A 13195-nucleotide genomic window follows, 5' to 3' on the forward strand; every position below is an offset into this window, starting at 1 on the left:
CTTTTTAACCCTGCTTTTAATTGTTCTTTTTTGAATAATCGAAACAGTTAATTTTATTGGTTTTTCTTATTATATTCACTATTTTTAGTTTTACTTATATGACACCAATTTTTAGCATGTCCTATCAGTACGAGTTAAAACACGAGACTGATCTATATTTTTACAAATCATAGCCTCACCGGCGTAAGTAGAGTTGCCCTTGCCAGGGCTGTTCCTTAACTTGTCTAGCACCCGATAATAAGTGTTGAATAATACCTTACATTAAGTGTTATAAGCTAACTAAGTGTTATAAGTTAACTTACATATATATAATTTAGTTGTTGTTGTAGCTGACGTTGCTGTTGTCTAAAACATTACAAACAAATTGAGTTTGGCTCGAATTATGCCTGGCCTTTGGCGTGCCAGACAACATGGCTCGCATGGCCAACGCTGCGCTAAACTTGGCCACGCCCAAGCGCCCCTAAAGTGACTGCTGCAAACTGTTTCACTTTTGGACACAGCCACATAGACACACACGCCCATATACACGTTCACACCAACAGCCAAAAGTCATTTGAGCTGCTTTTTTCTGGCTCTACTCTTGTAATTTATGAGTTTGCGCCTCAAGTTGTGGGCCACATGGTGGCAACATGCACTTTCGTCCTTTCACTCTGGACTGCAGCGGCTTATCGCCATTGTCTCTGCTGTGCCATGTAGCTGTTGCTGCTGCTGTTGCTGCTGTTGTTGCTGTTGCCTGGCAGTTTATGAAAACTGCAGTGGCAAATGTTTGGCTTTGCTCTCGCTGCCGCACACACACACGGCCATCCTCTTCATCTCTTGCGCTGAGCGAGCACCCTGGAGTGCAATGTCCTTGTTTATGCGCCGACACTCGTTGCTGTTGCTGCTGCTGCTGCTACTGCTACTATTGCTGCTGCTGTGGCGCTTGATTGAATTGTGTCCTTGTCAGCGCATGTCCTGCAGCAGTCGACTGGCAGCTCGTGTGCGTGTCAAACAACTTGCTGTTCACCTAGAAGTTTAATTAACTTTTTAGCTCAATTTCTAAACACGCTTTTCATTTCATTTCACGCTTTATTTCATATTTGCAGCCGAAAGGCTAAGCCAACTAATCTCATATACAAATGTGTTTTCCAAATACTTTTGCCAAAAGTGAACTGTGAATTTCAAAGCCAATCCCAACTGGCTTTAAGCTGAATTTCAGCAAATCCTATCTTTTGCAGTCAAAGCCAGTTTCTGAGCAGCTATAATTATGTGTGTATGGTGAAAGTGTATGTGTGTGCCTGTGTATGTGTGTGAACTGTCAAGTGACTTAAAATGACAGCAACAGCTTTTGACAGCTGCAAGCTAACGGTATTACAACTGACAGCTGGCGTCTGTTGCGGTTTATGTTAAAAGCCCAAAACCCCTCTCCGCAGCCCACACACACGCACACAAAAGCATGTATATTAATGTGCATGTGTGTCGTCTTCTTAAGGATGTGCACAAATTTATGTTTATGTTAACAGAGTCGAGCCATTCAAGTGGCAAACCAAAACAAGTAAGCAGCGTTTACAGCCGCAGCCACGGGCCACGAGCCACGAGCCAGGAGCTATAGCTCAGCCAAGCCACCACACCACACCACCGCACCGCTACCTTTCAGTGCGGCCTCCCACCGTCTATACATTGAATGCAGTCATGTGCACGAAGGCGAAAATATTGTAACCGAACGCGAGTTTTGGTAGATAACACAGCGACATCAACTGCGTGTTGATAATTTCGAATGTTGATGCCTACACTGAGCGAAATTTCATGCAACTACGAACAAAACGAAGTATTAAACTAATAACATGTGAATATTATTCGTCGGGCTCCTCCTCCTCCTTTGCTGGCTTCTGCGGCTTGTCATGTGTCTCCGCCTGTGCCAAGGCGCTTGCCTCAGCTTCAGCAGCCGCATCCATCTCAGCCTTGTGGTCCTCCTGCAGGCGCCGATTCATTTCGGCCGCATATTCCGTAAAGGTCAAATTAATATCATACGGTGTACGTCGGAAGATTTGACCCGGTGTATAGTTGATCTGTATGGGCCAGAAGAAGCCATCATCGTCACGTCTAAATGGCACCTTGCCATACACACCACAGAACTCTTCGAGCGTATAGTAGAAGCGGGTCGAGGACAAGACCAGTTCTATGCGCTGCATTTCCGGCAGCCATTTTCGAAAGATATCCGCTGGCAATGTATCTGAGACGGCGACAGTTATGCGTTCCAATTGACTGAGCGAACGTCTCTGTGGTTGATTGGTCTCTTCGCTTCCACCTTCAATTTCGAATGTCCCAGTCGCCTCTTGCACAGGCGTCTCTTGTTGGGATGACTCGGATTTGATTGGATGCATACTTTCGCCAATCAGTGTGCATATGGTGAATAGTTTGTCCTTGATGATCAGATGCTGTTTGCCCATCAGGTACTCGTCCGTGGGCGTCGACGGCGGAAACTTTTCGTTGAGAAAAGCAGCTGGTATGCGCCTAAACAGCAGTTCTTTTGTATACAGCTGGAAAGGGCCTAAGTTAGTAGTGGAGAAGTTCTATTCAAATTCAAGTAATCTGTTCCACTCACCTCTTTGATGTGATCCTCGATATGGAAGACACGATGATTTTGCCAATAATCAGAAATGGAGCTCAGCAGCGCCTCGCAGAAGATGCCTATCATATCTTCGGAGCTCTCCAGCATCATCATGGTGTATTCATTCATGTAGAGAACCAGTCCGCACAGGGGATCAGGTGAGTAGGCTAACTCCCGACATTTTGCATGCAGCTCCTGTAGCATATCGGTAAATTGAGTGAATATGTCCTTTGGCTGTTGAGGTGCTTGCGGTTCAGGCTCTGGTTCCTCTGGCTCTGCCTCCTCTTGTACATCATCATTGCCATAAAATCGGAAAGTGCGTGTCACCGTTTCCTTATTGCTTCCCTCATTAATTGTAACAGACAATTTATTGAGCTGACCGGCATCCTGGAGTTCGTCCGAATCTTCCTCCGTGGCCATCTCCGAATAGTGATCTTCTTCCTCAGCAGCACGATTAGATCCCGCATCTGTGTTCGCATTTTGGGAAACAGCTTCGGCATTGTTTTGTGCTTGCTCCGCCACAGTTTCGCTCATTGGATCCACATTCTTGGCCAGTATGAAGATACGCTGATAGAACACCGACGTGTTCATATTCAGCAGCTCCTCGTCCAAATACTCCACCAGAGATTTACGCACCTGGAAGACCATCGGGCGCTTCATTGTAAAGATGGCATGCCTCACATTGTGAGATTGGCGCTGCTTGCTATGCAGCCCTGAAACTGTCCGAGTAGTCCGACCACTATTCATCTTAAGGGCAGCTCCACTAGGCACAAATACCTGACCATCTATACCCGTCAGGCCTCTAGTTATTTTAAATGTTGTCTCGTAACTGGCAAGCAAAACGGTTGCTAGGTTATGTACTGCTGCCTATTGACTATTTGCCTAACTACCTACTTTGACAACAAGCAGGCTCACAACGAGTTGCCATATGAACGGAGTTAGAGTGTTATAGACATATTTGCAAATATAATAAGCAAAATAAAACTAAATAACAGGAAGATTAAGACGGATATGTGTTAGGGGAAATAACATATAACATATAACAATAATTCTACTTGAATTCTGGAAAATCCCATAATAAGTACAATAGAGAGAAAGAGAGAGCTAAAGAGAGATAAATAGAGAAAGACATAGAGAGAGCTACAGAGAGAGAGAGAGAGAGGGAGAGAGAGATAGAGAGAGATAATTAGAGAGAGAACAAGCGAGAAAGATAATGACAGAAGGAGAGAGACGTATTGAGCGATAATGATGGAGAGGGAGCGATAAAGAGAGAGAGAGAAAGAGAGAGAGAGAGACAGAAATACAGAGGGAGAATGAGAGTTTGAGAGAGCGAGAAAGAGAAAGAAAGGCAAATAGAGAGATAGAGAGAGAGAGAGAGAGAGAGAGAGAGCGAAATAAAGACAGAATGAGAGTGAAAGATAGAGAGAAGTGGACAGAGAGAATAGAGGTAGAGAGATGAGATATATGACATAAGCCTGAGCTCAAAGCTTCAACATTCCATTCAGACTTATTCCCGTTTTTACCTGTGAGCAGCTAAGTTTCTTGCAGTGTAAACTTGCCAAACTGTTGTTATTTGACAAAGAGAATGTGTGTCTGCGTGCGTGTGTGTGTGGGTGTGTTGCCCTAGCTGCTGCCTCAATTATTATTATCACTCGCTTGAAATCCAAACGCTGTAACTGCCTTTTGCTTTTCAGCGAGTTAATTTATTCATGGCGCATTTATGAGCAACTACAACAAGGCCAAAACAGCAACAGCAGCAGCAGGAGCACTGGCAATGGCAGCAACAATGTGTTGTAAACTTCTTCATCAGCATGCGCTCCCTCTCTCTCTCTCTCCCTGTCTCTGTCCCCCTCTCTTTCTATCTCGTTATATCTGCTTCCCATCTTAGTCGCCGTCTAGCTCTTTTGAACAATCTGAAACACTTGGGCATACAACATGCTGAAATGATAATGAGCGAAAATTGTTTTTTGACTCGCTCCCCAGGTGTTTTGTTTGCAGCACAAAAGCAAAATGTTTTGCATCAAAGAGCCAAGTCTTGCCGCCATTGAGGTGCTCAGCTTGTGCTTAATACGGCTCGGTTTCAGTAGCCGTTTAACATTTTAGTTTATTAGCCTGCAAAAGTTGAGCAGTTGAGCAGCAATTTGTGCTGTTGTCTGTTGTCCTGGCGACGACATCTTCATCGTTTTGAGGTCTGCGACCAGAGGATTCCTTAAAGTCAACTTTAAATTTCATTCGTCGAATTGAGTTTCACTTTCAACAGCAATGACATTGCCACGACATATATGCAGACTGAAATGCTCTGGTCTGCCAACTCCCGCCGAGCTACCGTGCTGCCGAGCACGCCCATTTGTCGCCGACAAGCGCCAGCGTTGATTGCACCCGAGTTCTTAGTCAATATTTGTCAATTTCAATGAAATGAGAATTTGACATGCAAGCAAACATGCCGACAAACTGCTCTGAGCCTCACTGCGCTGGCGATGACGATGACGATGACGTGCATCCAGATTGCCCGCTGCCTGCAACTGTAGCTTCAGCGGCCTCATGATCCACAGACCCTTCATATGCAAACAGAGTAGCTGGCCTTGGCCAGTAACCAGTGGAAATTCGCTGGGCATCAGCCACACACACACACACCCACACACCACACACAGAGACCAGGCATACCAATATAGAGTACAAGCACGTTCACACACTAAAGCCAAGCAGACATACACGAATAGGTAAATTAATTGCGATTTGTATGCAGTGGCATTTTTGTATGGCTAAGTGATTGATGGGCAGGTGCTTGCTGCAATATCTGGGAGCAAAAACCAAAAAAGAAGCCAACATAAAATAGATTTAAGAGATGACTGTAACAGCTATAACAAACGAAAGAGATATATGTTATATATGCACAGCATGGCGTAGATGAATGTGATGTAAGCCGATCGATGCGAAATATGAGGATGATGAGGGAAGCGAGTTGCGTACAACGATTAAAAAACAAGTGTAACGAGTTATGCGTAGCGATTAACGAATATGCTACTATTTGGTATGGCAATGAATATCGATAGCAATGAGAAAAGCACAAGGGAAAAGTAAGTATCGAGTAGTAAGTCACGAGTAGTAGTAGTAGCAACTAACGAAGTAACGAGTAACGATTATGAAGTAGCAAATAACAAGCAGAGTTTAACGCGTAGCAAGCAGAGAAAAACTACGATAGGAATAACGAGAAGGTCAAAAGTAAGGCGAGTAATTAGAATAGAAATGTTAGAGCAACGCGAAAATGAGTAAAAACAGAGGAAGGTAGCAAAAAGCAGCTAACAGAGAGCTATGAGCAACGACCGACGAACAGCAAATAAAATGTGAATAGCTTAGTTTCGACTTCAATACATTCCAAGCAGAGCTCAAATTATAATATTCCAATTGCAGTCAGTCTACACGATATTCTATATAATAATATATCACATCAAGCCAACCGAATACCCAATCAAAAGTTACAAACAATTGTGAACACAATACAGTAATTGCAATTAAACTTTCGAAAAATCGCTGTGCGCCAGAAATATTTAAAACTTTGCGACTATATATGGTTTTTTCGTATATCGCCAGCATATTTTATTATAAATTTTAATTTAATTCTGTGGCGCATCGGTAGCAACGGAACAACAACAAATAATCTGCAGCTTGGAGAAAAGTTGCCCTGGCAATTAGTTGGTTGTCACGAAAGTTTTACCAATGCAATTAAGTTGGGAATTGAATGAAATGCAATTGCTGCGATAGCGATAGCAAAAGCGATTGCTGACGAGCTGTTTAATCAATTAAAGCTTTGGGCACTAACTAAGTGCCGCCGGGCGATTCGATGTATTGTAAAAATGCTGGGCGCTGACCGATTGCTCAATTAATGTCGGCTAATTTAGTTGGCCAACAGAGCAGGCAGAGAGCCTTTTGGCCAAAACAAAAAAAAAATAATAAGAAAAAATCAATACAGTCTCCCTGCTCCCTCAGCTCTGGCTGGTTTCTCAATTATATTTTTATTTATGCGCCAACATTCGCGCACTCAACAAATAGCATTTGAGGGTTGTCTTCCGATCCTTAGGCAATGGAAAATTTATTGTTTCGCCAATCTAAGCAAATTTTTGGACGGAACTTTTTATACTGTTCGTCCTTGTCTATGCGAGCATTAATAAAGTTATGTATTTGATTATGAAATAGGCGAGCGGAAAGCATTGCGAATGGATTCAATTGCGCGGCACAACGGGCCGAGATATGAGGACAAGGCACATCATAAAAAAGAAGTTGGCAATATGCGAGTTTTATGATGCAAACTTTGCTTTAAATGAAATTGCCCAGTGAAGCCTAAGCACGAGGAGCTACAACTGATAAAAATTAACAGCGCACATTGAGCCAAGTGATGTTCCCAAAAGCATTTGCAACCACAAGTTTATCCAAAGCCTTCAACTTCAAATGAAAGCGAGAAATTGTAGAGTTTTAGCTCCTGAGCACGCGTTCGGCTATCAAGTGGTCAACATGACCCTTTTTTCCGCTGCTTCCTTTAGCCATTTTCTTGTGGCATTCCAAAATGGCACATCCGGTGCTTAAGTGTGTGTGTATGTGTGTGTGTGAGTGCACATTCCACAAATTCAACTTGTGTGCGGCTTGAATTTCACTCTTTTATGAGGTCATTTAAAGCCAACAGAAATGCCCCAAAAAGGAACAAAGTTTTCCTTTGCCCCTTAAAATAAAAAAGAGTGTGAAGCATGTATTTTGGCGTTAGCACATGATGACAACAATTAGCATTCAGATAAACGTTTTTGTTGCATATAACAAACACTTGCTAAGTTTTTTCTTTGCAGTTTATACCCTAAATACAAGCGAGGTATAAACGTTTCGGCTGGCAGCAGAAATCAGTTGAAGAAGAAATTGGGTTTGAGATAATTTTACCTATATATGTCGTGCAGTCTTCCTCAACTTAGCACTGTTCTGGGAAAACACAAAAATTTAAATTGTTTTCTTACTTTGAATTTCCTAAAATGAATTTAAATCAATTTTCTTCCTTAGATTTTTAGTTGCAGCTCGAAAATTTTAAGAATAAATATGGTCTTTGTTAATACGCACACTTCAGATCATACGACATTTAATTTGATTTATTAAAGAGTAACTGCTAGTCGAACTTATGCAACTCTCATTTGTTATTCTTAGTTTTCTTTGAGAATTTACAATTTAAATGAAGTAAAAATGCACAAAAGCATGAAATTGCATGTTCTTTGTCAGAGTAGACAAAAACAACAATAACAACAATGACAGGGCTTGATTAAAATGAAACTGTCTCTATATTTGCGCATATCACGATGTGTAAATGTGTGTGTATGCGTGTGTCTGTGTGTGTTTGTGGAAATATCAAACAATTAAGCAACACACCAGCTGAAATAAAAATGGAATCTAAAAGTGAACTCAATTTGCTGGCATCTAAATCATTTTTAATTTGAACAACAAAAGCTTTTGTGCAGAACAACAAATACAATATATACTATATACACATGTGAATGTGTGTGTGTGTGTGTGTGTGTGTGTTTGTGTGATTGTTTGCTGTGCATATAACAATAAAAAATTTAGCGCACATCTGAGCATAAGTTTACAAACAAATACAGGAGCTGCCACACGGGAGCAGCAACAGCAACAGCGGCGGCAGCAGCTACCGTAATGCAATATACTCTGCTGCATGTACCGTTACACGCTGCTGCACAATTATTCAAATCCACGAGCCATGACTGCCATCAGCAGCTAAAGGCTGCCGGCAGGTGGAGAAAGCATTTTTAGAAAGCCTTCACTCGTTGCCACGTTTTTTGTATTTTTCGCTTGTTTCATTTCATTTTTTATTCTAATTCTGTTTCATTTTTCTCTTCTCATTTCGACTATTTGTCACAATAACAAAGCATTTGTATAGTAGTCTGTCAACAACTACATTTTTTTATTTTAATTTAACTTAATTACGACAAGGACTTGTCGAGCGCATTGCAGCTGCAACTAGATGCAACGATGCTTAGCTTAAAGCATAACTGTTTATAACTGCTATGCCAGGACAATAAGTGCTCTTTAAAGCCGAACGCTGTTCGCCTTTTCCGCTAATTGGGCTTTAAATTCTAAATAGAAAAGCAAACGGCGAAAACCTTCCGCAAATCCAAAGAAATTTATGACTGGCCCACGTGAGTTATCTGCTCCTATAAGCTGAGCCTTGTAAGCCCAAAAAATAACAGCAAAAACGAAACAAATACCAGAACGAAAAAGCGAAAAAAACTATCAATTACGATGATCACGTTGCTAACAAGCAGCTGCAGCTGCCTCGTTCTGTCCAAGAGGCTAATAAATACGCCTAAGCACTGTCGTTTCAGTCGAAATGACAACGCCAAGCAAATTACGTTGAATCAACGAGGGTGGCTCATAGAGTATGACCAGATATCAGATGACACCATGTGACACGGCTCGAGTTGTGCAACTGAACAAACAGCTCTGACTAAGGAAATATTGATAGGGAACTTATGTGGCAACCCATGCGCCTTTAGCGACTTACTCACATTCAGCAAAGCACGCCTATAAAATGGAAAAAGGGTCTCATTCCAGTCGGTCTGATTGGTCGCTGCAACATGGCGTATGAGCAACGCGCTGCTGCCACTTAGTCGTAATAACATGCCCGGCAGCGGCATATAAAATCCGCGCGACGCTGACAATGCGTGTGTGGGCCATAAAAAGGCTTTGTCAGAGCAAGAATAAGAAGGAGCGAAGAAAAAGTCGTACTTAGCTTAATATCTAACACTAAGGCCGCGGGAAATGCGTCGCGACTTTGGGGTCACATAAAAATCCACGGCTCGTCGGGCGCATAAAGCCTCCGATTGATTTACCTGCAACGGGAGACCAAACAACACACAAAATTGATGTGTCACCATGGGCAATATTTTAGCCTGGTCAATTTGCATTGTCTGTACTCCTTTAGCCTGCCTGCTACTGGAATTAGCTGCCGTCGCTGTCCTGTTATGCTTGCCAAGTGTCAAATGCCAAGTCGGAAGTTCTTTAAGCTTCAACTCTCTATCGGCGCCCCCAGCACACAGCACACAGCACAATCAGCAGTCAGCAAGGCAGCAAGGCAGCGTTCGAAACAAGCCAACAGCCAACAGCCAACAGCCAACAAAACTTGGTTAGTTAAAAGTGTTTGTCATTGTTGACACCTTTCGTCTTGTCGTTCAACTTGACACTGCGACAATGACAGCAAACAGCGCAAAAGGGCAAAGTTTTGCCCTTTTTACTTTTGCCTCTGCCTTTGGCTTTGCCATTGCCTTTCTTTGCTCAGCCGGATACCCTGTAGTGAGCTTCTATGAGCATGCCGATAAGCATATCAAATTTGCTTTCACAAGTTGAACTCTTTAAATATTTATTTAATCTATAATCCTTTATCTAGCTTTCCATATTCTTTACTTCTTTACAGGGCAGTCGCCCGTCGGGCCTGGCCTGCCGCGACTAGACTTAAATTTCGAACTGCTTTTTGTGTTCTGCTCAGTAAAGCTGTTTTGTGTTGTGGGCGTGGCGCTGCCACGTTGATTGCTGTTAAATATTTGGCGGCGTCGGCGCAAGTTGAGCAAATCTAATTTATTACATTGGCCAAACCCACTTTAAAGCCTTAACTGTCAAGCGACAACAACTTACACAAATTGACTGTGCGCGTGTCTGTGTGTGTGTGTCTGTGTGTGTGTGTTAAGACCTTGTGCATGACACTTTCAGCGCTTTTGTTTGTGCCATAGATTTGCGAGTGGCTAGCGGCTGAGCTCATGTGGCTGTTAGACATGTCTCCGAGCTATCCTCCTCTCAAATTCCTTTGCTGTCATGTCTCAATATCATTTGCTGTGAAAAGCGAAACGCCCTTGTCGCTGCTTAAAGCTGAGCTGAGCTGAGCTGTGCTGCGCCCATTTATCATTAGCTGGAAATTGGAACAGTTTCAAGTGGCCAGAAGTGACAGAGCATACCATGCAGCAGACGCTGTCTCCAGCCCCATTTAAACTGCAATTTAACTGCAATTCAGTTTGCGTTTTCATTACGGCCAGCCATAAAAATGCAGCGCAAAAAAACCAGAACTGAAACTGAAACTGAAATTGAAGCGATACGAAACTTATCAGCGTAAACAATTCAAGCACTTCAACTAGTTTTCGGGCGTCTCGATAGTGCTCCAGATAATAGTTTTGTGGCCGAGCTAAGGCGGCAGAGGGGGATTGAGATCTACTTGGATTGCATAATGAAAAGTTGCAGACGAGCTGGCGAAAAGGCAAAGCGACAAATTTTTATGAGCAAACTTTCAATTACCCAAGTTTTTTCTTGCTTGAATTACTTTTGAAAAGCACTCACACGCACACCCACATACACTCGCACACCCACACGCACACATATATGACTGTTGTCTGTTGTCTGTTTTATTGCTGAAATGTGTTTTCAATATGTGCGCGTTCCATTGACTGCGCCTCTTACCTGATATAGACTGTTTATTGCTCTCGCACAATTTACGAGCGGCTCTTCGCAATTTTTCAACTTGTTACTTAGCGTCACTTTAAGCATTTTTGGCGCAATATTTGCACATTAAAGACAGCTTCGAGGAGCTGTGCTAAAAGCTCCTGCAAGGGCAAGACGGAACAATGCCAGCTCCTTGGCTGACCCCGTACGCTGCCATTTCAGCGCCAGCTGCTGTACACATAAACATAAATCATAATCTGTTGGCACAGTACATAAATTATTGACGCTAAAGAGTTCAAAATGCGCAAACAACACACAACAAACACTAACACACACACCCACCCACACACACACACACACACACAGAGTGATAATAGCTACTAAACACCTACTTACCGTTTGGAGCACAGTTATTAAAATGAAAGGCAAGGAACTGCAGAGCATACGCAGCTGCTGCAGTGCACTAAATATAAAACCACATGGCAGCTGGGTTATCTATGAGGAGAGCAGCAAAGCGAGAGAAACAGCGAGAGAAACAGCGAGAGAGAGAGAGAGGGAGCGAGAGAGAACAATTTCAGTCAGCTTTGCTTTTAATGGCTGCATTTGCAGTCTATAGCCTGGGCGTACGTAGCGTATGAGTTATGTGGCAGTATTTTTAATTCAGTTTTGAAGCAGCAAGCAGTCTTAGATAAAGGACATAAATAATGCTTGAGCCTTGGCCATAATATAATAAAAATATCCAAACTAAATAATTGTTATTTATTTATTGAAACAGACGCCAAGGCAAATGCTCTCAAATTGACTCAATTTATTTAAGCACATCAATTTGAATGTTCTTTCGCAGCCGTCAGTCACATCATTCACGATTGATTCGCTTTGTCAATTCGAGCAATTCAGTCGACACAGTTTCTGCAAATATCTATCCATAGACCACATCCGAGCTGCAAAATGTTACGAGGAAAATCAGAAAACTGGCATTTAAATTTCTATTGCCGCTTGGCAGCTTGACAGCAGCAGCAACAGCAGTGGCAACAGCAGCAACAGTGGCAGCAGTGGCAACAGTCGCAGTGGCAACAAAAGGCGGCAAAAACACAACTCGATAAGCTTCGGGAATAAACAAACAAACTGTTTTTTTCGATCGAATTTCCCTCTGTCTCTGCGCTGCCTCTGCATTGATGAATGCCGATTTGGTGTGCGACCCTCTAAGTAAACAGAATGCACACAAAATGTTCAGCAAATGTTCAGCAAATGCTCCTCAAATTACAGAGCGCAGCAGAACATTTGGTTTATTTTTTGCACCTCCTTTTTTCGTCGATTTTAGCCGAGTTTATTCGAGACCAACAGCAACAAAAATACAGGAATTTAAAGTTAGCTTGTGCTTGCAGAAGATCAAATACCCTAGCAGAAGAGAGATTTCCGTAGAGATATGACTTGACTTGACTTGTTAATATATGAATACAATATATATGGTATAGATGTATAGATAGTATTAAATTTCTATATTGTCTGTATCTCTAGATCAAGAGCTGAAATCGTATAAAGAAGTATATAAAAATGTATATTACTAGGCTATATAGATGCTTATAGATATGTGATGAGAAGATCTAGTGGAACTTCGGAAGTACATAGATGTATAGTTCTTAAAGTATATAAACTATTAATAAATTTGGAAACATCATGCTGCAGGACACATTCGATGTAAAAATATTAATGCTCTCTGAAAGCGTATGAAATATGGGCTTGCAATTTGTATGTTGTCGCTTCGAAAAGCAGGCTTTACATTTTTGTGACATTCAGTTAAAAAGGGTATATGAATAGTTTAAAGGGGTGTATTAACTATGTAGTTGAATAAGACATGTATGGAGTGTCTCAATGTCATATGTAAGTCTAGACTGTAGAAGCAGAGTTTTTTGCTGGATTATATAGAAAGCAAAGTTTCAGCAAATTTATTCTTGTTCTAAAGTCAAACCCTAATAAGCAGCAAAAATGTGCTTTTACTGTCTATACTTGCATATGGTAAGACTACATTGCCTTACTTCCACTGTCTGTAGAATTGCTAAGAGTATTTCGACTCACTTTCTCACATCTCTTGGGCACTACGACTACCTTACGTTACGTCCACTATCTTTTGAG

General features: G+C 42.0%; 1 protein-coding gene across 1 annotated transcript; it reads right to left on the bottom strand.

The window, feature by feature from the left end:
* Positions 1–305: 305 nt before the first annotated feature.
* LOC111596144 lies at positions 306–3458 on the bottom strand. Its single transcript, XM_023310227.2, has 2 exons — positions 2585–3458; positions 306–2519 (listed from the first exon to the last, which is right to left on the bottom strand). The coding sequence occupies exons 1-2, from the start codon at positions 3335–3337 to the stop codon at positions 1833–1835; spliced, it is 1440 nt and encodes a 479-aa protein (XP_023165995.1). The 5' UTR covers positions 3338–3458; the 3' UTR covers positions 306–1832.
* Between the last annotated feature and the right edge of the window lie 9737 nt (positions 3459–13195).

Source organism: Drosophila hydei, unplaced genomic scaffold (genome assembly GCF_003285905.1).
Source record: "Drosophila hydei strain 15085-1641.00,03,60 unplaced genomic scaffold, DhydRS2 tig00000001-arrow-pilon, whole genome shotgun sequence".
NCBI classification, from domain to species: Eukaryota; Metazoa; Arthropoda; class Insecta; order Diptera; family Drosophilidae; genus Drosophila; species Drosophila hydei.

Bases quoted from the DNA above. Each gene is read 5' to 3' on its own strand.
- LOC111596144 (XM_023310227.2), bottom strand. From the start codon at position 3,337: ATGAATAGTGGTCGGACTACTCGGACAGTTTCAGGGCTGCATAGCAAG. The intron at 2,520-2,584 runs GTGAGTGGAACA...GGCCCTTTCCAG, and splicing joins TCGAGGATCACATCAAAGAG to CTGTATACAAAAGAACTGCT.